Source organism: Acinonyx jubatus, chromosome A2 (assembly GCF_027475565.1).
Source record: "Acinonyx jubatus isolate Ajub_Pintada_27869175 chromosome A2, VMU_Ajub_asm_v1.0, whole genome shotgun sequence".
Lineage (NCBI taxonomy): Eukaryota > Metazoa > Chordata > Mammalia > Carnivora > Felidae > Acinonyx > Acinonyx jubatus.
Window position 1 is genome coordinate 164,105,998 of NC_069383.1, and position 27,707 is coordinate 164,133,704.

At 57.4% G+C, this 27,707-nt stretch overlaps 2 protein-coding genes and 1 long non-coding RNA gene across 7 annotated transcripts in view; 2 read left to right on the top strand and 1 right to left on the bottom strand.

The window, feature by feature from the left end:
* Positions 1-363: 363 nt before the first annotated feature.
* Positions 364-6,622, top strand: TIMM13 (translocase of inner mitochondrial membrane 13). 2 transcript variants are annotated; one of them, XM_027049349.2, is made up of 3 exons: positions 364-581; positions 668-736; positions 4,419-6,622. In XM_027049349.2, the coding sequence occupies exons 1-3, from the start codon at positions 462-464 to the stop codon at positions 4,593-4,595; spliced, it is 366 nt and encodes a 121-aa protein (XP_026905150.2). In that variant the 5' UTR covers positions 364-461; the 3' UTR covers positions 4,596-6,622. The 2 variants fall into 2 exon arrangements, with proteins under 2 accessions (XP_026905150.2, XP_026905151.1); XM_027049350.2 differs by lacking the exon at positions 4,419-6,622 and adding an exon at positions 888-1,098 and having other exon boundaries at positions 386-581.
* TMPRSS9 (transmembrane serine protease 9) overlaps positions 895-27,707 on the bottom strand; it is a 50,380-nt gene continuing 23,567 nt past the window's right edge. For 2 of the 4 annotated variants that reach the window (XM_053220168.1, XM_053220167.1), the window contains exons 3-18: positions 27,202-27,329; positions 24,079-24,146; positions 23,794-23,969; positions 22,894-22,935; positions 21,686-21,799; positions 19,317-19,488; positions 16,663-16,937; positions 14,563-14,699; positions 13,542-13,845; positions 13,233-13,404; positions 12,438-12,709; positions 11,733-11,869; positions 7,405-7,786; positions 3,596-3,767; positions 2,686-2,951; positions 1,875-2,611 (exon numbers count right to left, since the gene is read on the bottom strand). In XM_053220168.1, coding sequence (XP_053076143.1) covers positions 2,184-2,611; positions 2,686-2,951; positions 3,596-3,767; positions 7,405-7,786; positions 11,733-11,869; positions 12,438-12,709; positions 13,233-13,404; positions 13,542-13,845; positions 14,563-14,699; positions 16,663-16,937; positions 19,317-19,488; positions 21,686-21,799; positions 22,894-22,935; positions 23,794-23,969; positions 24,079-24,146; positions 27,202-27,329 — 3,245 coding nt within the window. In that variant the 3' untranslated portion in view covers positions 1,875-2,183. Of the gene's footprint in view, positions 2,952-3,595; positions 3,768-7,404; positions 7,787-11,732; positions 11,870-12,437; positions 12,710-13,232; positions 13,405-13,541; positions 13,846-14,562; positions 14,700-16,662; positions 16,938-19,316; positions 19,489-21,685; positions 21,800-22,893; positions 22,936-23,789; positions 23,970-24,078; positions 24,147-27,201; positions 27,330-27,707 lie in introns of all 4 variants that reach the window. The other 2 variants (XM_053220169.1, XM_053220170.1) reach the window with 2 other exon arrangements.
* Positions 7,200-8,186, top strand: LOC113596362 (uncharacterized). Its single transcript, XR_003417106.2, has 2 exons — positions 7,200-7,274; positions 7,996-8,186. It is a non-coding gene; the product is annotated as an uncharacterized LOC113596362 (long non-coding RNA).

The following is a 27,707-nucleotide window of genomic DNA, read 5'->3' on the forward strand; positions in this document are numbered from 1 at the left end:
TTTATGACCGGAAACTTTTTGTACAACACTCCAATAAACATTTTGATTTTAAGTTCTGCCCCCGAGTCTACTCTGACGCAGCTGCCCCAGACCGGGGACGGAGGGGGGCATACGAGACCGCGGGACACTCCCTGGCAGCGACCCGCGTCGGTGTGCCCGAGCTTCAGCGGCCGGGCTGCGCCTTCGGTCACGCGACACGCCCGACGCTCTGTGCACATGTGCCGCGGGATCCGCAGGACGAGCCGGGGACGTTTTCTGCCGGCCCGGGGCCTCGAAACCAAAAGCTGCCGGCGCAGAAGGTGACTCCTATCCGCGCATGCGCAAAGGTGGAAGCACAGCTTTGTGGGGGTCGTAGTCCGACAAGCCCGGACTCCATTTCCCGTGGTGCCCTGGGGGGAGCAACTTCCGGCGCGGGTACGGGTCGGCGCACGCGGTCTCGGTTCGGTCGACTTTGCGGAGCCATGGAGGGTGGCTTCGGCTCGGACTTCGGGAGCTCCGGCGGCGGCAAACTGGACCCGGGGCTCATCATGGAGCAGGTGAAGGTGCAGATCGCCGTGGCTAACGCGCAGGAGCTGCTGCAGGTCCGGGGTCGGGCCGGGGCGGGCGCCGAGGGCAGTGGGGTCCACCGGGCGCGGGTGTCGCGGCTGAGTTCGCGTTGTCCCCACAGAGGATGACGGACAAGTGCTTCCGGAAGTGCATCGGGAAGCCGGGGGGCTCCCTGGACAATTCGGAGCAGGTGAGGCGCGTGGGGCCGCGTGGAGGCAAGTACGCGTGCGCGGATCAACGGGCGTCGCGGTGGGACGAGTGCGCGTGCGCGGCCCGCTGCCTGGGGTGGGGCGCCGGTCCGGCCGTTGCTGAGCCGAGCCGCGCCCCCTTCCCGCCCGCAGAAGTGTATCGCCATGTGCATGGACCGCTACATGGACGCCTGGAACACCGTGTCCCGCGCCTACAACTCGCGGCTACAGCGGGAGCGAGCCAACATGTGACCCCCCCCCCCCCCCGCGCCGCGTCCGGCCCCGCGGGCTCCCGGCAGGTCCCCACCCCAACCCCCTTTTCCGTTTCCATAAAGGCCCTTTGTGAAGCGGGGGCCCGCCTGTGCATCCTGCCTGCCCGTGGTTCCTGAGGACGAGACCGGTGCCGCCACACTGGGGTCGTCGCTCCCTCGGGTCGTGGGGGGCCCTGGGACTTCCCAGATTGCAGGCGGCGCGGCCCCTGCGGGGTCCAGGCTCACCGTGCACCTGGGGCGGAGAATCCGCCCTGGGACCTGGGGGCATAGTCAGGCCCCACCTGGCCGTGGCCACCTGAAGGTGGGGGCCAATAAGGGAGGTGCGGAGAGCACCCGATCGGTGTTCCCTGGAGGGGGTCTCTGCGGGAGGTGGCCCGGCGTGTTCCCGGGTCCCCTGACCGGCCTGCACCTCTTTACCCTCTGTGCCCCTGGTTTCCAATGACCATGACCGGGAGCCGGTTGCTCACGCAAAAGGCAGCTTGGAGAGGAAGCTTGGCCAGACCCCCCCCTCCCCCCCCCCCAGCTCCGGCGCCAAAGAGGAGGGTAGTCCTGCCCCGGGGAGGCCTTGCTGCCCCTTCCCCGCACCTCCCATATCTGGGCCCCGGGTGAGCAGCAGCCGAACGGTCCCTGCTGTGATACGGAGGTGCTGAGCCAGCAGGCTAGGGACAAGGGGCTGTTTATTGGATCCAAATAAGCAGCAAACGTGCACCCGGTTACCCGCAGCCCCCTAGCCCCCCGCCCGCCCACCACCTAGACTCTCCTCCTCGGGCAGAGGGGCCAGCCGGTTCCTGGCGCCGTCACCTCTCGTCCCGGGCGTGTGCAGCCACGTGCTGGCGGTCACTCCTGGATGTTCTGCCCGATCCAGCCTCTGACGGCAGCCACCCGAGTATAGACCCCTGGGAAGTGGGGCCGCCCACAGCCGTACCCCCAGCTGGTGACCCCAGTTAGCACCCACCGGCCAGAGGGCTCCCTGCAGGCCAGGGGTCCCCCGGCGTCGCCCTGAGGGAAGGAGAGGAAAGGCCTTAAGAGCAGGCCACTACCTCCCCCATAGTAGCCCTTGGGCCCGGGTCCTTTTCCTCGTGAGCTTATTTTCTGGGAAAGGGGTTCTAGGTTACGATGACTCGTTCGTGCAGACATTCATGGACACTCGGTATTTCCCCCGGGCTGAATGGGGGCCTCACGCGGCAGTCACTGCCCAGCCCACGTCCCCATCCCGCCGGTGCCGGGCCGGGGAGGGGGGCGGGGGATGCCGAGGCGCCGAAACCGGCTCATAATGGATGCCCAATAAACGGTGGTCGAGTGAAAATTCCTCCAGGGTCAGAAAAGGTGCCCTGCTTGGTGGGCTTGAGAGGGCGGCGCCGGAGGGTCTTGCCGCCGTGACGACTTCGCCCCGCCACGCCCCCCTTGCCCTCTGCGTGTGGGACCTGGGTCCCGAGAAGCGCCCGCTTCCGCTGCAGAGTGCGCTCACCGAACAGCTGTCCACGCCGCCCTGCGGGAAGCCGGCGCACAGCATGCGACTGCTGATCTGCACCGGGTAGAAGCGGCGGCACGTCTGCTCGCTGAGGAGGCGCACGGCCGCCTTCTGCAGCTGCCGCGCCATCGAGCCTGCGGGAGAAACGGGAGCCGTGGGCCGAGGGCCCTCTCGCCGCGGCGGGGGGAGGGGGGGCAGCCGAGCCTACCTCCCTCGCGCACCGAGCCCCAGCCGGTGATGACGCAGCGCGCGCCGTCGGGGGGCCGCGGCGTGGGCTCGGGCAGGCAGATGGGCCGCACCAGGCGGCCGCGGCGCACGGGCCCCGCCAGCTCGAGCAGCGCCACGTCGTAGTCGAGCGTGTAGAGGTTGTAGAAGGGGTGTTTGTAGATGCGCGCCACCCGCTCCAGCTGCCCCTCGGCGCCACTCAGGAACGGCGTGCCCAGGAAGGCCGCCCACTGCTTGGGGTCCCCGTAGCTGCGGGGCGCGCAGGGACAGGCGTCGGCCCGAATCCCCGCGCCCCCCCCCCCCCATCTGGAAATGGGGCTGTCGTCGCTTCCCCCTAGGACGGCGGGGAGGGTGCGGGGGTCCCGGGCCTGGAGTGAGTGCTACCGCGCACGCGCACGGAGGTGACACCACAAGCGTATCCGTTCCTGTCAAGTATTAGGGCTCTGGCCCTGGGAGGCGCGCCGCGCGTTTCCCTGGAGGACAGGGCCCCTAGCCTGGTCCACCCTAGGAGCGCCCTACCGGGAAGGGGACTCACCACTGGGTGGCCTTTGGGTCTGGTGCCAAGTGCCAGCGGGGCGGGCCAAGGTGGGAGTGTTCCATCGTTCCCCAGAGACTTCCGCCCCCCCCCCCCCGCCCCGCCCGTGGCTGCAGACCTGGGCCCCAGGTGCCGGGAGAGGCCATGGCCAGGGTTCGGGCTGCGGGGCTGGACGGGACCGCGGTGCCGCACGGCCAGGGGAGGGGCTGTATAGAGGAGGGGCCGGTCTGGGGCGGTGGGTGCCAGTGGCTGGGGAGGGCATTTGGGGCCAAAGCGTGGACAGGCGACGCGCTGAGTTTTCAGACAAGGCGCTCCAGTGAAGCACCCAGGCCAGGGGCGTTGGGGCGGCCGGACTCACACATCAAAGCAGTGCGCCGCCGACAGCAGCCACCTCTCGGCCACCAGGACGGCCCCGCAGCGGTGCTCCCGGCGCCGCAGCCACAGGCTCACCTGCCACGGCCACTCCCCGCGGGCCGCGGCGCTGCCGCCCACGATCCTGGTCATCGCTGCCACCGGTGCCAGGCCACAGTCTGCGGGGGAGTCGGGTGACAGATCGGTGGGTGAGCGCATCCCCGCCTGAGCGCGCAGGGTAGGAGGAGCCCACACTAGGTTGGGGGACCTGCCTCGGGAAACGTCCGCTGTCAGGAACACTGGGCCTGGTGCTTAGGCCTGTAAATGAGGCTTCTCTGAGCTTTTCTCAAATAGTATTTGAAATGCATTTTAGGTTTGCCTCCTACGTGGCTCAGGGCCAGCCCAGCAACTCTGCTCACCTCCCTCTCCTCACCAGGCGTCTCCCACTGCCCTAGTAGCCAAGTTCCTTGCTGCCCCGGGGCCTTTGCACACCCTAGGCTGCTGCCCAACAGGCCCCTTCCCTGACCCAACAGCTCCTGCACTGCCCTGGATGCCCTCTCTGGGCATCTCCCCTTACTGGGGTTCTGTGTGACTCAGTATCCTTCCCTCAACACTGCCTCCAGGCTGTGACATGTATCACTCCCCCTCCCCCAGCACAAGATGCCCTCTCAGAACACTACTGCAGACAGAACAAACTGGTGGTTGTAAGGGGTGCTGCAGGAACCCTTACCACCCATAGGGGCACTCAGGGACCTGCCCTATCATTCCCACAAGGAATTTCCCGCCTCCGGAACAGTCCTCCTTCCCCAGCCGCCTTTCCTGCCCTTCAGCCTCCTGTCCCAACCTCAGCTGGAAGGGGAGAACGGAGAGATGGGGGGCCACCTGCCCGGTTCCCTCTCAGCCCCACCCCCAACACGCCAACACCACGGGGATCTTGCCCAAGACCAGGAGGCCTGGGGAATCTGATGGAAACAGCTCCTCTCCTGGAAGTGCCCCCCCCACGCTGAACAACGCGAGAATGTGTGCCACTCCAGGGGGCTTCCTCACCTCCACTGGAGGCCAAGTTAAGAACTTGGCTGTGACTATTAGAACAGTAAAAATCACCAGGGCGGGAGGCCAGACCCAGATAAAGCCGGCTACAGAGACAGTGTTTCTGCCAAGAACAAGCAGCGGCAGCTGTGAAGTATCCCTGAGTGTCCCTGCTGGAAGCTTCCCCGCACCCAGTCCAGCAGAAACTGCCGTCAGGAACCAGAGCCACGTGAACAGAAGACCCCCTTTGGCCTGGGACCTTGGTCTCCTTTCCGGTCCAGGTGCATAACTTCTCAGCGGGTTCTGGACTGGATTCTCCGCATCCGTCTTAACTTTGTGTTGCCAGGGAAACAGGACCTGGGTCCCCCTGAAAGGGTCTAGACGACCCTTGCCCGGACCCCTGGCATGTGGCCGACTGGGCCCGCAGCCAACAGAGACTGCTTCTTTTCGATGCCATCCACCCCCTCTGTGCCCCCAGACCCTTCCTTGGTCTGGGAGCTGTGCGATGGTTCTGAAGGTGTGTGGGCTGCCTCGCTACAGCGAGCCCCTAAACCTGGCTTTGTGGGCACAGGTCCGTGCCTGAGCGACCCAGGCTCATCGGGCCACGTGTGCACACGTCCATATGTGTGCGAGGGAAAGGGAAGAGAATAGGGAAGAGAAGGCGACACATCCTTAAAGACCTAAAGTGACCATGAGCACTTTCCCCCAGCTCCTGTGTCCTGGGGTTAGACCAGACGCACACACCCCTGCCACCCCTGAACAGGACAGTGGGGATCCAGGGGGCCCAGGGAGGGACCCTGATGCAGGAGGGAAGCAGGGAAACCCCCCTGGGTCGCAGTCTCTATAGGGGAGTCGGTGAGGATGCTGGAGATGGGGACTTGGAACAGCTGGGAATTCTGGGAAACTCCCCAGGAGGAAGGGAAGTGGATGCAGCCGGCAGAGGCCCGCAGCCCCACGTGCTGAACCCCTGGGACTCCCAGAAGCGTGCTCGGTCCCTCCCTGCCGACCCGCTCCCCGCCTGAATGAAGCCAGACTCCGTCCCTCAGCATCTGGACACGAGCACAACGTTCACGTCTGCTGGGGGCAGGCGGAGGCGGCGTGCCCGGGGCCCTCCCCCATCCCCCCACCCCGCCTCCACCCTACTTGGTAGGGCCCCTCCTCTGTGGCAGCACTTCCTCTCTGAGTTTTGCGACCTTCCACTCGGTCCCTTGAAACTGACACGGTGGGGGGGGGGGGGGTTGGCAGGGCAGGAGTGGGATGGTTGCTAAGACAGGGGTCCCGCCAGCACACCCCGCGCCCCACAGAAGCCAGGCCTTGTCCTGCCCTTGGTTCCCCACGACGCTGCAGCCAGTATGAAGCTGGCTGCTCGTGATGGCGTTTTACTCCGGACCTGCCAACACACGTTCGTACCTTCTGATCACTGTTTAATAAAAACCGCTTTAGTCACGCACGAAGGATCTCAAAGGCACGTTCTCCGTCAGTATCTCTCTGGGCCCGTTCTGCCAAGATGGGCTGAGTCAATTTAGCCAGGGGCCCCTGAGCGGGGCCTGTGGGGTCAGCACAGTCCCCTTTTCACTCCTGCCTGCCAGGGACTGTGTGTGTGCGTCGCCAACGTCTGGTTCCCTGCCGCGCCGCATGGCATCGCACAGCAGGCTCGGCCCAGGGCGGCCCAGAGGAGGGTTTCAAGCATGGACGACGGGTGCCTGGACGTCCGTGATGACCCTCCCGCCGGGCACTTCCCCACATGCCCTGGTGCCTCAGAAAAGTCTCCGTTTTGTAACAGGAGCAGACAGCGGCGCCTGGGTGGCCGTCAATTGAGCGTCCGCCTCTTGGTTTCAGCTCAAGTCGTGGTCTCAGGGTTGTGGGATCGAGCCCCACGTTGGGCTCATGTTGGGCACAGCGCACAGCCTGCTTGGGATTCTCTCTCTGTCCCTCTCCTTTTGCCCCTCCCCAACCCGTGCACGCTCTCTCAAAATAAATAATAAATAAGCATTAAAAAAATAAAGGAGTGCCCGGGTGGCTCGGTTGAGTGTCCAGCTTTGGCTCAGGTCATGGTTTCATGGTTCATGAGTTCAAGCCCCGTGTCAGGCTCTGTGCTGACAGCTCAGAGCCTGGAGCCTGTTTCGGATTCTGTGTCTCCCTCTCTCTCTGCCCCGCTCTCTGTCTCAAAAATAAACAGTAAAAAAAATTTTTAATAAAAAATAGGGGCACCTGGGTGGCTCAGTAGGTTAAGCATCTGGCTTCAGCCAGGGTCATGGTCTTGTGGTTTGTGGGTTCAAGGCCGACATCAAGTTTTGCGCTGACAGTGCAAAGCCTGCTTGGGATTCTCTCTTCCTCTCTCTCTGCCCCTCCCCTACTTGGGCTCTCTCTCTAAGTGAATAAACAGACTTAAAAAAATTAAAAATGAATAACTAAATAAATAACAAATAACACAGGAGCAGACAGGGGCTTGGGGCCAAGGCATCCGCCACTAGACAACATACATCTGGCCAACCAGTGCCCGTGTCCCTGGCTCTCAGGACTGGGGGGGGAGGGGGGGGTGCTGATCCAGTGTGACAGGTGTCCTTACAGGTGACATGAGGACACAGACACGGGGACATGAGGACACGGACAAGGGAGAGCACAGTGTCTACACAGACTTCTGACCTCCAGCCTGGGTGAGAACAAGCGTCTGTTGGTGAAGCCTGCCCCCACCCTCTGCGCACTGTGGCCCCTGTGACGTTAACAGCGTGAGCAGACCCACACGGGACCCCTGCCACCCGCACATCACTCCACTCGCCCCAGTACCTGGTGGCTGGAAGCCCACAGTGGTCCTCGGGGCGTCTGGGAGGGGTGTCTGTCCCCCAGCAGTGGCGCTTACGGTGGCTGCAGTCATGTTGGCGGGCTGGCTGTTTGCCCTGCTGGTGGCCGAGGGGGTGGCTGTGCTGGCCGGGACTCCCGGGACTGTGAAGGCTGCTGCCGTCCCAGAGGACTGCCTGGTGGCGGGGGTCCTCGCGGTGGGGAGGAGCCCAGAGGACATGGTGTCCAGGATCCAGCCCTTCAGCCTGGTGATTCGAGCGTACACGCCAGGTCTCCGGGCCTGAGCGCAGCCGACCCCCCAGCTCACAATCCCCGCCAGGTAAAACACACCGGGGGCCTCCTCGCAGGCCAGGGGTCCCCCGGAGTCGCCCTGAAAGGGAAGGAAGGAGAAGGTGAGCTACATCTGTTGTGGCCATCATTTCACACGGTGCGTGAGACCACACGCTGTCCGCCCGCAGCACACGCGATGATGCAGATCACTTATTCCTCAGAGACTTGGGGGGGGGGGGGTGGACAGGGGAGGAAGTTAAAGGAAGAAAGTAAAGAGCTGGCTGTGACCCTGCGGCGCCTTCCCTGCAGGGGCCACCGCCTGGCCCTCCAGCCTTCCCATGGGTGGCTGAGACCCATCAGTGGAGCAGGAGACACGGCACGGGGGCTCTGGAGACCTGGCTTCAGACCTTGCATGACCTTGATCAAGTCACTTCTCTCTGAACTTCAATTTTTCCTGCTTTTGTTCTTGAGATGTAAAAAAAAAAACAAAAAAACAAAAACGCAGAAAACCCAATCTCTGCTCATTAGCCGCCAGCCTTTTTCCTATACGTTTCAAAAAAATTACACCAGTAGCATACTGCTCTTCCTTTAAAAAGAAAAAAAAAAACAAAACAAACTTTTTTTTTTTTTTTTTTTTTTGAGAGAGGGAGAGAGAGCGGGAAAGGGGCAGAGGGAGAGACAGAATCCCCAGCAGATTCCATGTAGTCTGCACAGAGCCGGCTGGACACAGGGCTCCAAGTCCCGGACTGTGAGATCATGACCCGAGCTGAAATCAAGAGTCAGAGGCTCAACGGACTGAGCCACCCAGGCGCCCCCATTTTGTTTTTTTTTTTTCATGTTTGTTTATTTTTGAGACAGAGAGAGAGAGAGAGAGCATGAACGGGGGAGGGTCAGAGAGAGAGGGAGACACAGAATCTGAAGCAGGCCCCAGGCTCTGAGCCGTCAGCACAGAGCGTGACACAGAGCCCGAACCCACGAACCGTGAGATCATGACCTGAGCTGAAGTCGGACACTTAACTGACAGAGCCACCCAGGCGCCCCTTGCTTTTCTTTAAAAACTCAGAATGTTACAATAGAGCTTAGGCCACACAGCAGACTGCTTTTCCCAAAGGTGGCAGGAGACTGTCTCCCTCATCCCACATGTGCTCTTTGAACGCGGAGAGCTTGGCACTCCTCCCATTGGGTGGTGGGGGTCTGCCTCTCCACATGACCCTGGGCACAGCTCTGTGGCTGCCTTTGCCCCTAAACTTTGGGGACAGTGATGCCAGGTGACTTCCATCTTGCTGCCTTGAATTACCTGCTTTTGGGAGCCAGCCAGCACGTTTCGAGGTGGAAAGGAGCCCAGGCGGAGTCCACGTGGAGAGGCCACATGTAGGGTGTAGCTGAGACCCCAGCCAACAACCAGTATTGGATGTGCAAGTCGAAACCCCTTCAGAATCTCCTGGGACATCAGCCTTTGAGCCGTCCCACTGCAGGCCGCGGACGCCATGTGGAGCACACAAGCCAGCCCCACTGGGCCCCACCAGAATTTCCAACCCACAAAATCTATGATTGGAAGAAATGGCTGTTTCACACCACCAAGCTTTGGAGAGTTTTGTTACACGGCAGTGGGGACTGACACAGCCCTGCCCCTGGTCCCGGGGCCCCGTTTCCCCAAAAGTGAACATATTAGGAGCTTGGTGGGTCCCACTATGCTTTTACATTTATTAGTAATTTTAGAAAATATGTAGTGCTGTCTTTAAAATGCACATAAATATGTTACATGTAATATTTTACAACTTGCTTCATTCAAGTCACAGCAGCCCTAGCAGACAGGTATTACTATGGCCCCGTTTTACAGACAAGAATCCGAGGCCCAGAGAGGTTGAGTAATGTGCCTGGAGTCACAGAGCTTGTGGGAAGAGGAGCCAGGATTTGAACCCACAAGTGCACTTCCCAGAAGCTGCCCTAGAGGTTCCCACTGCAAGTTATTTGCCACATTTCCCTCAACTGCGGCCTGTGAGTGTACATTTATGTTGCAGCCGATATTTTCTTTTTTTTTTTTTTTAATTTTTTTTTCAACGTTTATTTATTTTTGGGACAGAGAGAGACAGAGCATGAACGGGGGAGGGGCAGAGAGAGAGGGAGACACAGAATCGGAAACAGGCTCCAGGCTCCGAGCCATCAGCCCAGAGCCCGACGCGGGGCTCGAACTGACGGACCGCGAGATTGTGACCTGAGCTGAAGTCGGACGCTTAACCGACTGCGCCACCCAGGCACCCCAACAGCAGCAGCCGATATCTTCAACCTGGCGGACGTGAGCAATACCTCTGAGTGTTACTACTGAAGTCCACCCTTTGGGGCCCTGGCCCTCTCTGCTGGGACGAGCAGGCGGAATCTGTCCCTGCTGAGCTCTTACCAAAGTGCAGGTTCAGGAGCCCCATCGATGAGTCTCGTTCCCAGTCACTAAGCTTCGGGCTGGTTGTTGACACAGAAGTAGGAGCCATCGCCACTTCCTATTTTGTTGTTCCCGGCGGTACACACATTCCTGATTCTTCTTTACCAGGACTATCCTGCCTGGTCAGGTACCATTACTTTGCTCTCCTGCGTGAATTTAAAACCAGCCTGCCAAGTCATATGGTGAAATGCTACTGGAATTTTGCCTGGAATTGCAGTGATTTATACGAAAAAATGGAGACAAACAGATCTTCATAATATTGTCTTACCATCCATGAATATGGTATGTTTTTCAGACCTTTTTATTTTCTTCAGAGTTTCATAACATTCTCCACGAAAACCTTGAACATCTAGAGTTTACTGCTAGACACCACACAGATTTTGTTCCCACGTCAGTGGGATCCCTTTCTCTAGGATGCTGATTTTTGCTGGGAAAAGAAACGTTCTTGACTTTGTATGACCTTGTATCAAGCCAGACTTGCTGGACTCTTTTGAATCTTTGTAGTTTCTTACTTGGCTCTGTGTGTTTTTATTTTACTTTTTTGGTAGACAGTCATGTTACTGCAGATTACATTTTTGTCTACTTTACAAATCCCCATGCTTTTCTTTTTTCTTGACTCCCCGCATTAATCCAGATGTCCTTGGTGACGGCAGGCAGCCTGGCGTGTGAATGGAAGGCTCTGTTTCACCATCAACATGATGTCGGCTGTAGGTTTCTGTTGTCTTTCATAGGATTGGAATTTCTTAAAATCATAATTACGAATGGTTGTTAAAAAGTATCGGATGCCTTTTTCTGTGGTTTTGGAGAAGACGCCCTTTTTCCCTTTTGGTCCACTAATGTGATGAGTGGTGTTACTGGGTTCTCCTGTGTCAGACTAGATTTTATGAGATAAACTCACTATGGTTGTGATTTATTTTCCTTTTAACACATTATTAGATTTAGTCTAATATTTTATTAAGGGTTTTGCATCGATATTTCTTCAAGATTTTTAAAAATGTTTTTTTTGAGAAAGACAGACGTGGTAGGAAGAGGAGGAGAGGGGGAGAGGGAGGGAGGGGGAGGGAGAGAGACAGCCGGGGCGGGGGGGGGGGCGGAACGGAATCCCAATCAGGCTCTGTGCTGTCAGTGCAAAGTCTGACATGGGGCTTGATCTTGCAAACTGTGAGATCATGACCTGAGCCAAAACCGAATCAGATGCTTAACCAACTGAGCCACCCAGGCGCCCCACATCAATGTTTCCAAGACTATACATTTCCCCACTTGTGTATTTCTTTGGCCTTCACGGCATGGTTCTGGAGCCAGGTTTCCCCTAAGCTGGATCACACACACCTCAGGTGCTCACTGGCTACCCTGCGACACAGAGCAGTCACATGTGCCATAACTTGTGATCAGCTTTTTCTCCTGTGAATACATGCTGCACATTTTCAAGTTAGTGTCTGTATTTTTATGCACACCCACCTCATCTTCTGCTTGGAAATATGACAATTTCTCTAAACCACACATTTACAGGCATTCGGGTTCTCTTGAGGGTTCCCCTGCTCGCTGTGACGCACTGGAAACTGTTTCCCTTCCGTCTGCGAACACGTCAGGCGGCCCCCTGGATGCTCACCTGGCAGGAGTCCACTTTGCCCTCCAGGAAGCCGGCGCAGAGCATCCTGTCCGTGAGGGAGGAGTTGTAGAGTGCGCTGCACGCCTTCTGGTCTATGATGCCCACAGACGCTCTCTGCAGAATGTCAGGCTTGGTGGCTGCCAAGGAGAGGAGGCCCCACACAAGCTCACTCACAGAGCGATCCCTCTTCCACGTCGGCTACGCTGTGGCAACACCCACCCGGGGAGGGGAGTCCCTGCCCTATGGATAAAGAACCACAGCCCCTCGGGGCCGCAGGGATCCGTGCGGTCGTGTAGTGATAAGGGGGCGGACCCCGTGCTCCTACTCAGCACCCTAGACTCTCACCAACATCCCCAGGCAGATTCCCTAGCGCCTTGGGTGACCTGCAGGGAGGACAAAAGCAGCACTAACTCTTGGGGGTCCCTGAAGGGTACAGCACAAGGGTCTCCAAGCTTTTCTACCAAGGGCCACAGAGCACATAATCATGGCTTTACGGGCCAGACAGTCTCTGTTGGAACGACTGAGCTCTGCCCTTGTAGCAGGAAAGCCCCCAGAGACCGTCTGTAAACCAGCGGATGGGCTGGGCGCCGATAAACCTTTATGAAGCAGCCACACTGCCCGTGCGCCAGAGCCTGCGACCCTGGGGGGAGCGGAGGGGAGAGGGGTTTGCAGGTGTGGGACCGGAGAGCCTGGTGGGGAGCTCACCGTTTCCCTCCTGGGTGTTACCCCAGCCGGAGATCATGCACTTCCGGCCCACAGGGAACTTCTGGATAGCCAGGGGCAGGCAGACAGGCTGGATGTACTTGTTGAAACCCAGGGGCCCGGCCAGCTCCAGCACGGCCACATCGAAGTCCAGGATGCCGGGGTTGTACTGGGGGTGCAGCACTGCCCGCTTGAGCCCCATCTTCACTGGGTTTCCGCCGACGCCCGTGAGGGACGCGGTGCCCAGGTGGGCCCGCACCAGCTCCACCTTCGTGCTGCCGACAAGGGGCCGCTCAGACACCCCGCTGCCCCCAGGACGCCAGGCACAGCTGTGGGGCCTGGGCTCTGGGGAGGGGCACCGGGAGGACGGAGGGGCCACATGGCTGTTGCCCAAAAGTGGCCCCAGGCCGGGGGCCTGTGGACAAGGCAGGGAGCCCCTGCGGGCTCATCTCCTCTGCCTAGAACACAAGGGGCCCCTGGTGCCCTGTGACTGACAGGCTAACCATGGGGCGGAGGCGAAGATGCCCCACTTGTCCCCCAGAGACCAGCCCAGCAGAAGCCTCCCCCAGGAGCTGCAGCCCAGTGGGGCCCTTGAGAGCCCCCCGCCCTCTGCAGAACCCTCACTTCTCCCGCCTGTCCCCTCTCGGTTTGCAGCTGGACAGAACCAGTTCTTGAGCCGAGGGGGAGGGCTGCCTCCGTGTGGCAGGATCCGTGTCCACGAGAGGAGGGGGCAGGGCACCGGGTGACAGAGGGGCACAGGGGTGGCTGCGCAGACCCAGGGGCCGGGGTGGGTCTTACTGGTTGAAGCAGTGGGCGGCCGACAGCAGCCAGCGGTCCCCCACCACGGTGGCGCCACAGAAGTGCCGGGAACCTTCCTTCAGGCTGACCTGCCAGGGCACTTCCCCGGACACGGCTCCCAGCCCGCCCACGATCCGAGTGGGCTTCTCCATGGCGGGCCTGGCCCCGCACTCTGTGGGGAACAAGAGAGAAGGGCCCAGACGGCATGCATCTCCTTCCCGCAGGGAGCTGCCGGGAGCCAGCACCCATCCGCCCAGTCCCGCAGGGGCGCACGCCTACCCGACCTGCGCCCGCGCCCCTAGAAAGTACCTTGTGGCTTAGAGGCGGTGACTGAGTCGGGAGGCGTGGCGCTGAGGCCCAGAGTGGGCCTGGTGGGGCTCTCAGGACGGGTGGGCCGGGCAGTGCTGGCGGTGGTGGAGGCGGGAGCCGCCGTGGGGGCCAGAGGCCGGCCTGCCGTGGTGATGGCCTCCAGGATCCAGTCACGCAGCCTGGTCACTCGGGCATAGACGCCGGGGCGTCGGGCTTCCGCACAACCTATTCCCCAGCTCACGATGCCGGCCAGGAAGAACCTGCCAGAGGGCTCCTCGCAGACTAGGGGGCCTCCCGAGTCGCCCTGGGAGACAGAGGCACGCCTTTGGGAGGGTCGGAGGCCCTGGCCGCAGCCAGTCCAGATCCCAGAGCCGCAGAGTCAGAGGAGTCCCCCCTCCCCACGGGCTCCTGGAGCCAAGGTGGCTGGCGAGCCTCCGTCTGCTCTTCGTAAACACACAGCAGGACAGCTGGACAGCCGGGCCGTGGGGTCTCCAAGACCTCGCTCGGTTCAGCCTCTGGCAGTTCAAAACCCAGCCCAAATAAACATCCCCTCCTCTCCTCGTCCGCGGGATCTCTGATGATGTTGCCACTTGCTAAGGCGGCCAGTGTGGCTGCCCCCGTGTCTCACTGGCAGTGAAGGGCCTGATCCGCCCTCACACATCCTGTCTGCTCACCCTTTCCCTTCCCACTCCCAGCTCGCCTGGACTCTCACGTTCTCAAGCACACGCCCTCTGCCACCATTTCCCCACCTTTTCCACAGGCCCCGGTTTTGCTGTGGCACCGAGTGCAGGCAGCAGTCTCCCCCCCTCCCCCCAGCCAGTGGGCTTGAGAAATGAGACCAAAGGCATAAAGGAAAAAGGAGATCCGGAGCCGTGCCAGAGGTCAAGCAGGGAAGTCTTGGTGGCAGACTGGAAACTGAGCACCCCCTCTTCCAGGGCGGAAACCTGGGGGCCTCGGGCAGGTGGGGCGGGGCCTGGGCCCTCGGGACTCGTCCCCAGGCCCCGGGGGCTGCGGGGCTCACCTGGCAGGAATCCACCTTCCCGTCCAGGTAGCCGGCACACAGCATCCTGTCGGTGAGCGAGTGGCCGTACAGGCTGGCACACAGGCCCTGGTCCAGCAGCTCCACTGTGGCTTTCTGCAGCGTTTCTGGCTTGACCACTGCCCAGGACAGAGAGACAGCAGCAGGATGAGCGCTTCGGGGCCCCGGGCAGCCGCCCCGAGGCCGGAGGCTGCAGGCCGTCTCTGCTCTGGACCTCGGCTTCCCCAGCGGGAAGGGGATCCGCGGCAGCAGCCAGCTCGGAAACCGGCAGAGCACACACTCCACAAATGCCCGCCAGCAACCTCCGTGGCCCAGGAGGCGAAGAGGCATCAAAGTGAACACCCAAGACTGGGCTCCTTCCTCACCTCCCTCCTAAAACCTGCTCTGCCCTGAGCCTCCCCGTACCTGCTTCTGCTATCATTCTTGTCCTACTCTGCGGAAATCTTTTCTCGGGCTGCAGCCAGTGCCTTCTTTGCTACACACTATGTTGCCCTCTCCCCAGATCCTGCAGGGTGATGCCCTCCCCCCATCCCGGCTCAAATTAAAAGTCCAAGTCTGGACCACCGACCCCAGAGCCTTTGTGCATGCTGTCCCAGCTGCCTAGAGCGCTGTCTGTCCCTACACAATCCGCCTGCCTTCCCCCCTCACCCCCATTCTCAAGAAGCCCCTCCCGACCACCCTATTAAAGCTTGCAGTCCCCATCTCCGCCCAACCTTAGTCTCCAATGCACTCATCGCCACCTGTCGTCCTCGCCACCTACTTCCTTCCAGGGCTGTGCTGTCCAGTCTGGCAGCCACTGGCTACATGTGGCTATTTAAATGTAGATCTAAACGCGTAAGATGCAATAAAACGTAAAAACTCGGTTTCCCAGGCACACGGCCACGGCCAGCTTGCAGGGGGCTGCTGGCTCCTACAGCGGGTGACACAAACATAAAGCACAGCCCCCATCCCCCGAGGGAAGCGCTCTTGGATACTGCCGGTCTGGCCTGGGGGCCCCACGTGGCGAGGCTCACTGCTCTGCTCCCTGCCCCGCCCTCGGACCTGTGGTCGGTGAACGAGGGAGGCTGAAACGAAACGTTTGTGGCCTGGGCTTAATTATCTTTATATTCCCTCCTAATTAGGTCCGTATGGAAAATACCTTTCCTTTTCAGAAGGTGTAAAAATCATACATTTTTCTTTTCTTTCGTATCAGGCAGGCACAGACCTGAGAAAACCCCAAATCACAGGCCATGGGCCCTGCACCTGAAGCCTGCTGCGGTGGACGCCCAGACCCTTTCGACAGGGCAAAGCTGCCCCTCAGCTTGGGGGGCCCTAGGGCACCCCCCACTTCCATGCACAGCCACTGAGCCAGCCTGGGCAGTTTGCTTTAGAATGTTCTAGACTAGCGTCATCCAATAGGACTTCCCGCAATGATGGGACTTCTCGCTGCAGGACAAGCCCCTGTCCGAATACTTTATCTCATCCACTGGGTCAGAGCTGAGGCGTCACTTTCACGGTCCTTCCCTGAAGCCATCCCCACCCCAAATCCTTTTCCCTGAAACATCCTGTGGGCTTCCTTCCAGCACCTTCTGTCAGATTACAGTGGAGTCTCACCCCTCCTCCAGAGACAGTCCTGTTCTGTAAAGTCGCCACAAACCCTGACTTATCGCTTCTGTAGCGTGGCTTGTGGGGGGCAGAGGGCAGGTTCCTAGGAGCCTCTGCTCTCAAGGTTCGTAAGGGATCAGCACGTAACTTACGGTGTGTGTGCCTCTGAGCACGCGCACTTCGCGGAGTTTACGCTCTGGAACCCACCGCGGAAAGCAGCTTACTAGACACCCCGGCCTGTCTGCACCTAGAGACGCCAGCCGCGACTCTGCACCAGGGGCCATTTTAGCAATCACCCACAAAGAGCACAAAAACGCACAAAACGTGGCAGTGAATACGCCACGGAAAGGACGCCGGTTTCTGGCCTGAGCTGAAACAGTAGGGCACATTCGCAAATGGCACAGAACTGCCCAGAGTACCCTCTGGGGCGGCAGGCACCGCAGGCGCGGAGCGCCAGGACCCCCGGCCGCGGGAGGAGGCAGGGGCGGAGCGACTTACGGAAGTCCTCCTTGAGGTAGCCCCAGCCGGAGATGAGGCACTTCCTCCGCGGCGGGAAGACGTGCGTGGCGGCAGGCAGGCACACGGGCTGGACGTGCCTGCCAAAGGCCAGAGGGCCGTCCAGCTCCAGCACCGCCACGTCGAAGTCGGCCGTGTCCGGGTTGTACAGGGGGTGCGGGGTGATGCGGGCCACGCGCACCCGCACCGTGCTGGCCTCTGCGCCACTGAGGTGGGTCGTGCCTGCGTAGGCCACCCACTCCGCCGGGTCTTGGAATCTGCGGGGCACAGAAGCCACAGCTCCAGGGCCCACCCAGCACAGACGGGCAGCAGGGGCGGTGAGGGAGGCACCTGCCCTGGGAGCGGTGCGCCCCGAAACTCAGTCATCATGAGACTTTGTCGAAAATGGAAATGGATGCACATGAACCCATTCCACGCCAATTTTCAACATTTGAAACAAAGACAGATCTGGGTGCAGAATGCTGGGGTGGGGGCCAAAGCCCACAGGCCTTGGGATAAACCGTGTCTTCGCGCCATACCGCAGTACGTCCAAATGAATGCCGAACCCACGACAAACAAAGTGCGGACGTTTTACATAAACACAGGATCCGGCTGCCCCAGCCCCACTCACCACCCAGCCTTCCCAGAGCCCCGGCCGGTCAGATCTGGTCTGAATTTCCCAACTGGACATTCTGTTCATCGTGGATTTTGTTTTTTGCGTTTTTATTTTTTTGCAACATGACATGAAAATATCACTGGTCATAATGACTGTTCTGGGCAGCACGTGACACTTTGCCCCCACCCCCCAAAAGTGCCTCGTTCTCCTCACCCTACTCCTGGCCTTGTAGTGGATGTTCCTCGTGGGCCCCGTACAGGGTCAACGGACAGAACACTACGCTTCCCAGCAGAAGCAGGGGACAAGGCCGGGCTCTGTCTCCCAAAGCCCTCCCTCCCCTCCCCCACCCTCTCTCCGTACCTTTGCGGAATCATTCTGCTAAGTTCAAGATCAAAACTCTTACTGCCTTAAATAAGTTTTACCAAAAGGAAGTTTTACCATGTTACCAGAATAAGAAAGAAAACACAAAGGCAGCTCTAATGGACCCTTGGGACAAGCGGGGAGATCGGATGTGGACAGGGCGCCGGATGCCAGCGTGTGGCGGTGGGTCACGATACTGTGGGCGCAGGCGACAGCGTTCCTTGTTTGTACAGACATGTGCAGCAGAGTCAGGGGGACGCATCACGGTCAGAGGGGAGGATATCAAATGGTTTGGCACGAAAAGACGCAGAGCCGCGTGTGTGTAAAGACACAGCAGGAGCGATGCCTAATACAGGAAAATGCCAACGCGTGCTAAAATCAGGTAAGAGCGCACAAATGTCTGCCGTGCCGTTTTTTCGTCTTTTCTATCTGCTTAATTACTGCTGTAATAAAATATGGGAGAACAAAACTGAATGGAAAAATTGCCACCTACTGTCCTGAGCTGTGACTGGTTCTGGCATCCGTCCCCAGGCTGGCTGGCAGCTGAGGCAGACAGCAGGCTGCACACGGGGCCCGGCGGCAAGCCAAGGGCTGTAAAGTACCGAACCATCTGTCCAGACTGCCCTGCCCTCTCCCTCAGGTCTCCAAAGACTGCAGCAACCAAATAGCAATGCCTGGCACAGAGGCTTCTAGAACCTTCTCCCACTTTTGACCAGCTCCATTCTGCCTGGCCACTCTGGTTTGTTAAAGATTCTGACTATCCTCAACAACAAGCAACGACCTGGTTCAACAACAGGCAAAGAGTTCAAACACATTTCTCTAAAGAAGACATACAAGTGGGCCACAAGCACAGTCAGGCAGCACGGGACAGCCGCCGCGGTGGCTCAGATCAAAACAGCAGATGACGACAAGTGCTGGGGAGCACGTGGAGACACCGGAGCCTTCTGCGTGGCCGACGGGGATGGAAAATGGTGCGGCCCCCGGGGATAACCATACGGTGGTTCCTCAAAAAGTTTAAACACAGAATTACCAGGTGACCCAGCAATCCCACTCGCGTGTCTATACTCAGAGGCACTGGAAACAGGTCCCAGTTCACAACCACCAAGAGCTGATGAAAGCACTCGAGTGTCCCTCCATAGATGAAGGACAAACACAATGTGGTCCATCCACACGTTGGGGTATCATCCAGCCTCAGGAAGGAAGGACGTCCTGCCACCAGCCACCACGTGGACGGACCCAGAGGATACCATGCACAGTGACAGAAGCCAGACACAGGACACGTCCTGCATGACCCCACTCACAGGGAGTCCCCAGAGGAGTCCTGTCCACAGAGACAGAGAGCAGATGGTGGGAGCCAGGGGAGGGGCAGGGACAGGGAGTCAGTGCTTCATGGGGACAGAATGTCAGCTTGGGGACATGGAAAGTTCTGGAGATGAGTGGTGGGGGCAGCTGCACAGCAGTGTGAACAGCAATGCTACTGAATTGTGATGGTTAAGGTGGTAAATTTATGTAGTGTATATTTTACCACAACTTAAAAAATAAGAACACATTCAGATTCAACAACAGAAAAGAAAAAGAAGGGAGGGGAGGGACAAGAGGGCTCCACGGGGCTCTAAGGACCCCAGGAAAGGCGGTGCTCCGGGAGTGGGACAGAAGGCAGGACCAAGGGTGCAGGGCTCACCCATTGAAGCAGTGGGCCGCGGACACCAGCCACCTGGCCCCGATGACAGCAGCCCCACAGAAGTGTTCCTTGTTTTCTCGAAGGCTGACTTGCCACGGGAACTCTCCCGGAGATGCTTCCACGCCACCCACGATCCGGCCGGCTGTCTTCCAGCCGGGCTGTAGACCACAGTCTGCAAGACAGAGGTCACCAACCAGGGCCCTCAGAAGGCAGGGCCGTGACTATGCTCCCACCACGTCTGTGCAGAATCACTCATCCCTGCCACCCTCTCGTTCAAAGACATGCTCTAGGTCCCTTGCACTTGGCTTTGCCGACTCCTTTGGGGTCCCCCTAGCCCTCGTGTGCCCCACCTCCAGCTGCCCAACAGGTCAAACACCCAAGGCTGCATGCACCAGGCAGTGGCAGAGAATGTCTCTGCCGGGACCCTTCCTCTGCCTCAGGCACAGGTGGCCTTCAAGCAGCCTTCACGGAGCTCATGGCCAAGGGCGAGATCCAGGTGGGAACTCCACACTTTCGACTTGATTCGTGGGTGTGCTGACTCATAAAGCAAAGGGTCGACCCCTTGCTTCAGGTCTCTAGCTGCCCAGAGGGCACTTTCTTCCTTTTCTTCCCCACACAGGCCCCTCCTTCTGGGTCTCCACTTCCGCTCATGTTGTCATGCAGCAAATGGTGAAATGACAAGAGCCGTCCAAACACTGCACATCTCAGAGAAAGTACTGTTGCCCTTGGCCACCTCCTGGGAGGAAACCTCTAAGCTCTTGGACTGTTGCTTGAGAGCAGCTTGACCTTGACCTACCTGGAGACTTGGGTCACCCAGAAAGTTCATGGTGACTTTGGGCCACATGATATCACCTTGACCTCTTGAGGGGCTGGAAACTCAGTGTTTTGGGCTGAGCTGGGTCCCCCAAAAAGATGAAGTTTTAACCCCCAGTACTTGTGAGTGTGATTTATTTGGAAATAGGGTCTTCAGAGATGATTAAATTAAGATGAAGTCATTAGTGACGGCCCTGAATCCAATGACTGGTGTCTTCTTAAAAAGGGGAAATTTGGACAAAGGCACGCACACAGGGAGAATGCCATGTGGACGTGATGGCAGAGATCTGGTGACACTTCCATAAGCCAAGAAATGCTAGACATCCATCAAGCCCCAGAAGCCAGGAGAGAACCATGAAACAGATTCTCCATCACCAGCTCAGAAGAAACCAAACCTCCTGCTACCTTGACCTCGGCTTCCAGCCTCCAGATTGTGACAGGGACCGTCCCTGTTGTCCAGGCCACCTTGTTTCGGCAGCCCTGGGACTCTCACACCTAAAGTGAGCTGTGCCAGTGCTACCTGCCTGTGTGACCCGGGACACCAAGCCTCAGCGAATTTCCCTGGCTGGAAACACTTTGTATGTGTTCATGTGCTGCTGCTGCAACTTTCAGTCCAGCACCATCCCGTGACCGCTCTGGGCAGTGGGGAGCCTGCCCACCGCCGGTCTCACCCACTCTGTGCCCGGTGCACCTCTTCCTTTCATGACCTTTTCACTGGGAGAAGCTGTAACCTTGCATAGGAGGACACCTTTCTGAGTTCTGTGAGTCACTTTTGGCGAGTCACGGACCCCGAGGTGGGGGGGTCACAGCCGCCAATTTCCATTGGCCTCCACAGATCATCCAGGTCCAGGTGCCACACGCTACCAATGTTTCCTCCACCGTAGACTTTGCAAGTTTCAAAGTTCTTATGCATCCATCTTTTCATGGGATGCCATGTTTCAGCTTATTTGGTCCACTTTTGTGTCCAGTGAGGTTTTATAATTTTATAGAACTCTACAGGCTTGACATGCTCATTTTTTGTTGCTACTGATCACATGCGGGATTTTTTGCATTTTATCTTCTAACCCGTTGTTAGTTGCATAAAGCAAAGGAATAGCTTTTTTATGTGTTTATGTTTCTCGTACTCTCCCCTCCATGTCAAACTTTCTCATTTTCTAATCCCGGGCTAGTCAATTTATTGATTCATTTATATAGTCGATCACATCCACTGTGAATTATGGTTTTCCCTCTTCCTTTCCACACTTCAACTGCTGCTCTTACCCTATTGCATGGGCTAACATTGCTAGAAAACGTTGGCTCCTCTTACGGCACTTCCACCGTGAGATTCCCTTGCTCGAATCCCACTGCATATAGGACACAGCGCCAGTTCCTGGCACTCGAGGCTTATCACGCTTCGGCAGGGACCCATCTCACAGGCGTCCCCTCCCTTCCTCTGCCCAGCTCCAGTGATGCCAAGCCCAGGTGGCGTGTATAATGTGTGCAGCGGGCCAGACAGCAGAGCCAGCAGCTGACCGTGGAGAGGGGGATACCAGATACCAGCCAGACAGGGGACTGACCACAGTGGGCCTCATCAGATCCGTCGGAGCAGTCCACTCTGTCGTCACACTCCGGGTTCACTTTGGTCACACACTGGCCATTGCGGCAGGAAAAGGTGTTCCCTGGGCAGTGACCTGTGGGCAGAGAAGAACCAAGTTCCCGACCCCACTCTGTATCTCCCGGCTGCAGCAAGATTCCGCTCGCTACTCAGAGCCTTCAGGGCATGGAAAACACCTCTTTTTTGCTTCCTTGGCCCTAGATGTTTCTGAAGCAATTTTCTCAGAACCAGTACGGAGACACAACACAAGAATGTCAGTCAGCGCACAGGCCAGGACAATGTAACAGAAGTACAGGCACACCATGTGTGCTTCCGCATTTTTGAGCGCCCACGTATTTTTAAGTAAGACACAGGTGAAACTGAACTTTTTGGGGCACCTGGGTGGCTCAGTCGGTTAAGCATTAGACTTTGGCTCAGGTCATGATCTCACGGTTCGTGGGTTTAAGCCCCAGGTCGGGCTCTGTACTGACAGCTCAGCCTGGAGCCTGCTTCTGATTCTGTGTCTCTCTCTTTCTTTGCCCCTCCCCTGCTCACACTTTGTCTTTTTCTCTCTCAGAAATAAATAAAACATTAACGAAAGTATTTAAAAAAAGAAATCGAACTTTTTAAGTTGTAGTAAAACACACATAACGTGAAGTTTACCATGTTAACCATTTTAAGTGTTCGGCACGCACGTGGGGCCCAACCGTTCTCTGCGAGGGCATCCTGGGCACTGTGGGGGCTGAACAGCACTCCTGGCCCCACCCCCTCCAGGCCAGGGGCCCCGCTCCTTACTACCAGATGTCCTGGATACCACCCAGCATCCCTTGGGGCCAGGATCGCCCCTACTTGAGGACTCCATGTGGTACTCATTCTTTTTTCTTTTTTTCCAAACTGTTTGTGTTTTGTCTTTTAACAGCAGATCCCTACCACTTTTCCAAAAAAAACCCACCAGTAATGTTTTCTCTTACTCGTATTTGGCCGCGTGCTTCAGCGTCTCATCTTTCCATCTCTTGCCCACACAGGACTGTAAGTCCGTGCCTCCTGGCCCCCAGAGGAGGCTGGTGTGCAGAACTAGCCTTCACTGCATTGGAGGGAGCCCTCTATGTCTGAAGTCTTGGGGAACCTCTCCAGGTGACTCTCTGGAAACCGCAGAGGGCAGGGAGCTTCGTGGGAGAGGGGAAGACATACCTGATTTTAAATCTCTTTCTGTCCATGGCGCTTTCTGGCTTCCTGCAGTGAAATGGACAAGACACGCAAGCTCATCCAGTGAGTTCTGTAGTTTTTTGAAAACATCGGATTGCAAGGCAGCTGCACGGTCTATCATGGGAGCCACTTAAATTCTAACTTAAATCAGTTAAGATGAAACCCAACGAATCATTCTGTTGCTTGGTCTCACTGGCTGCATGACAAGCACTCAAGGGCCACACAGGCCTAGTGGCCACCATAGTGGACTGTGCAGGCACAAGACCGAGGACAGTTCAAGTCACACTGACACCGAGGTTACTGAGACTCAACCAGCATGTCAGCATTGGTGGGCAAAGGGCATAAATGTCCAGTAGGACAAGGTCAAGGCAAGCAGTCTTTAACCTGACGACAGACTGAACGAATTCATGTCTGGTTCTCAAATCACGATGAACTGCATCATCAGATTTTATATGAAGTTTTTGGTTCATGATACGGAATCTGCACCATCAGATCTTAGAGCACAGCATTTACTCTTATTTCTCTACCAGGATTGGCAAACAATGGCTGCAGGCCAAATGCAGCCTACCATTTGATTATGCGTTAAAGTATTATCGATACACAACAGTGCCCATTTATGTATTGTCTTTAACTCTCACGTGACAATAGCAGAGTTGAGTGACCTCGACCGAGACCCAAAGGGCTGCAGGGATGAAAATATTTACACTCCGGCCATTTGCAGGTTGCTGTCACCTGGTCTCTACTAGTGAGGGTAAAGCAATGTGCCTGTGTTCTCTTTTCAAGGAAGGGAGCGGTTGTTGAAAACCTAAAGTTTAATGCAACGTTCAGCTGCCACCTCCCCCACAGCCTCCCCCTGGTGTCTTTCAGGGTCTATAGCCTACTTGCCTGTGAGCTGGGCGGACACAATGGTGCCGTGGGCAGCCAGGGGGATACCGTGCCCCTGCAGCCTCGCTCGGAGTCCCTGCCGCAACAGCTCCTCCTCTAGGCCCAGACTCAGTGACTGCGAGGCCTGCAGCAGGAAGTGCAGCCGGAAATGCACGAAGACGCTGGAATTCCCATCCCTGCAGGGAGGAGAGAAGCCTTTGGGGAGGGAGGGCTCCTGCTGGAATCTTCTGGAACCTCTTGGGTGTCCACCGGGGTTTCTTCGCCTGAAAGGAGGCCCTGACCCACCTGTAACTTAGCACGGTGCAGCGCACACAGCTGGCCTCCAACTCGGTCTCCCGAAAGCTGCTCACAAACTGCAACAGAAACCACAGCAGCACGCGCTAAGACCACAGGCTGGGCGGCTGTCCCGCAGGGACCCGCGGAGTTGGGAGAGGGCACGGAAACGCGCCTCCTCTTACACTCAGTACACCCGGCAGTCACAGAGCCGTGTGCGGGACAGGGAAACTTGGAAGTTATTTGGATGAAAGTACGGCCCCATCAGCAGATGGATGGATAGAATGTGGCCCATCCACACGGACGGGAGCGAGGCACGGACACGAGCTGCCTGTGGGACAGACCCTGGACACACAACGCTCAGAGCGGGAACCAGACACGAGAGTGTGGTTCCCGTGTGTGAAATGTCCAGAACAGGCACATCCACAGACAAGAAAGGGCTTCATGGGTGCAGGAGGCTGGGGAGTGACAGCTATTGGGGATGGGGTTGCTTTTGGGGTTGGTGGAACATCCCGGAACTAGACAGAGGTGATGGCTGCACAATTTTGTGAATATGCTAAACACCCCTGAAGTGTTTACTTTAAAAATGGTTAATTACATTTGACATGAATTTTTACATTAAAATAAACTCTGCTTTGGGCAACCAGACGCCATTAGGAACTTGCTTGTCCTTCGTGTGCTGTTCGAGTGACCACTATCCACAGTCTCCGGTTTAGCACTGAAGGGCCCTCATCCTGGGCACCGGGATAGGTGTTACTCCAGATGCTGTCCCCAGCAGCACCAAGGTTGGGGGTCCGGAGAGTCCCCCTGGCACATTATGTGACCTATACCTAGGGCTACCAGATGTCTCCGTTTACCTGCTCTCAGTGGAGTCACTAACAGCATCCCTGTTCACAGTCAGTGTCCCGGCTTGGCTGCTAAACCTGACGCTCACCGCGCCAAAGCACATGATACACAGGTCTCCCGCCTAAAACTCCCTCCGACCTGCTTCTCTTCTGTCCACTCTCCGAGCCTATGTCCCCTCACGCACATTCAGACCTGCACTGGCCCACAGAACAGCACACAAATCTGGGAAATGTTCTTTACCTGCCCTGCCCCACGTGGCAGCCACGGGTCACACGTGATGACGGAGCATTTGACACATGGCACGGCTGGTGCCACAGGGGGACTGGTTTTTACATTTTAGTTAATTCACACTTAGATTTAAAAACAGATACTCTGCACAGTTACCAGAAAACTCTTAAGAATACTTGGGGCAACTTACGCATGTACATTTATGGAATCTACACACAGATTAAGTATTCCTGGTGACAATTTAGCAAATGCATTGAGATGTGAGTGTAAAACACACCCGGGTTTTGAAGACTCAACACAAAAAGAGGTGAAAAGTCTCATTAATACCCACTTTATCTATGCTGATGACATCAAATGATAATATTCTGGATACCGTGGGTTAAGTAAAATATATTAAAATTAAGCCTACCTGTTTCCTTTTCCTTAACACAGTGGCTACGTAATCTTAAATTATGCATGAAGCTTTGTGTTGTACTTCTGGACAGAGCTTTAGGGCATGGGGCTTAAATCAGCAAGCTGACACCCATGGGCCAAATTCGTTACCTGTTTTTATACAGTACACAAACTAAAAACAGTTTTTACAGTTTTAAATGGTTGGAGAAAGTCAAAAGAAAAATATTTCATGGTACGTGAAGATTATACGAAATGTTTATTTCGGTGTCCATAAACAAAGCTTTATCAGCACACAGCCACATCCGTTAATTCATCTGTCCCCTGTGGCACCTCTTGAGCTGCCTCAGGCCAAGTTGAGTAGCTGGGCCAGAGAGTGTCTGGGCCCCAAAAAGCCAAAGATCTTGCCTGTCTCGGTTAGAGGAAAAGTGTGTTGATCCCTGGTCTGGATGGTGGTGCCTTGTAACTGCCCCCCTGCTTTCCCATGTCTTATCATACAGCCTCCAGGCCACAGGCAGATTGCTCGTCTCAAAACGTGAATTCTTACCTAGTGATCCTTCTGCTCTCTTACGATGAAATTTAAAACATTTTCTTTAATTGAGATATAATTCACCTACCTAAACTTACCCTTTAAAAGTGGACAACCGGATGGGTTTTAGTGCATTCACAGAGTTGTGCAGCCATCACCACAACCAATTTTTGAATATTCCATCAGTCCCAAAGCAACCCCATCTCCCCTAGCACTCACGCCCCACCTCTCCCCAGCCCCCATGAGCCCCCTTCCTGTCTGTGGATGAGCCTGTTCTGGACATTTCACACACGCGGACTCACACCCCATGTGGCCTCTCGTGTCTGGGTCCCTCCCTGAGCGTCGTGTGTTCAGGGTCCGTCCTCAGGGCGGCAGATGTGGGTGCCTTGCTCCTGCTCCCGGCCGAGTAACGTGCCCGTGTGCACGCGGGCCTCCTTGTGTTTATCCATTTACCCATCGATGGGCATTTGGGTGTTTCCACTTTTTGGCTCTTGTGAGTCATGCCACCGTGAGCACTGGGTGTGCAGGTTTTCTGTGAGGACATGAACTTTCATCTCTCTTGGGTGGACACCTATGAACAGAATCGCTAGATGACATGGAAATTACGTTTACCCTTCTGACCAACTGCCTGCCTGTTTCCACAGTGGCTGCCCTCTTTCAGGTTCCCACCAGTTGTGTGTGAGGCTCTGGTCTCTCCACTGGAATACAACTTGTTTTTTTTTTTTAAGGTTTATTTTTATTTTTGAGAGAGAGAGAGGGGGGCAGAGCATGAGTGGGGGAGGGGCAGAGAGAGAGGGAGACACAGAATCCGAAGCGGGCTCCAGGCTCTGAGCCGTCAGCCCAGAGCCCGATATGGGGCTCGAACCCGTGAACTGGGAGATCATGACCTGAGCTGAAGTCAGACGCCTAACCGACTGAGCCACCCAGGCGCCCCTGGAATACAACTTTTAACCTTTTAAAAGTGCCTATGAGCCAGCAGGGGTCAGTCCCCACTGATACCGCACTGCCCCGTATTCCAGGGGCCACCAGCGCTGGCCACAATGGCCTCAACCTCTCCGCCCCGCACGCCCTCTTTCCTGCCTCAGGGCCTGCCTGGGCTTCTCCCCCACTGTGCTCTGCTCGCCACCCCCGGCCGCCCTCACCAGCCATTCCAGAGCGGGCGTCAGGGTGCGGTAGTAGTCCGAGGCCTCGTGCTGCAAGCTGTGGGCATAGCGGACCCCTTGCAGCTCCGCCGTGTGCTCCACGTCGACACCCTGTGTAGAGAGGGAGGCTGCGGACAAGACCAGGGCCCCGTGAGAGAGCCCAAGTTCGGGGTCAGGGTGCAGTTAAGTCAGCCTCAAAGGCCCCCAGCCACCCAGGGGCCGTCACCCTGACAAACAGGTGGTGGGCCGACTGCCAGGGCCCCCCTTCGTCTCTCACACAGGTCTCGGTTTGGTGACGGACTCTACAGGCAGCCGCCTGAAGGCACCGGCCGTCCCCAGGTCTCCTGAGGACACAGTTAGCTCCTGCTCACCCCTGGCTCACCAGGTGTACCTGGCTCAGGGCCTGAAGATGGCCTCACCAAGAAATGGCCTCAGGAGGAGCAGTTCCCACCAAATGCCACAGGGGCATGACCACAGCCGGGAGGCACCAGGACCCTCAGCCCACA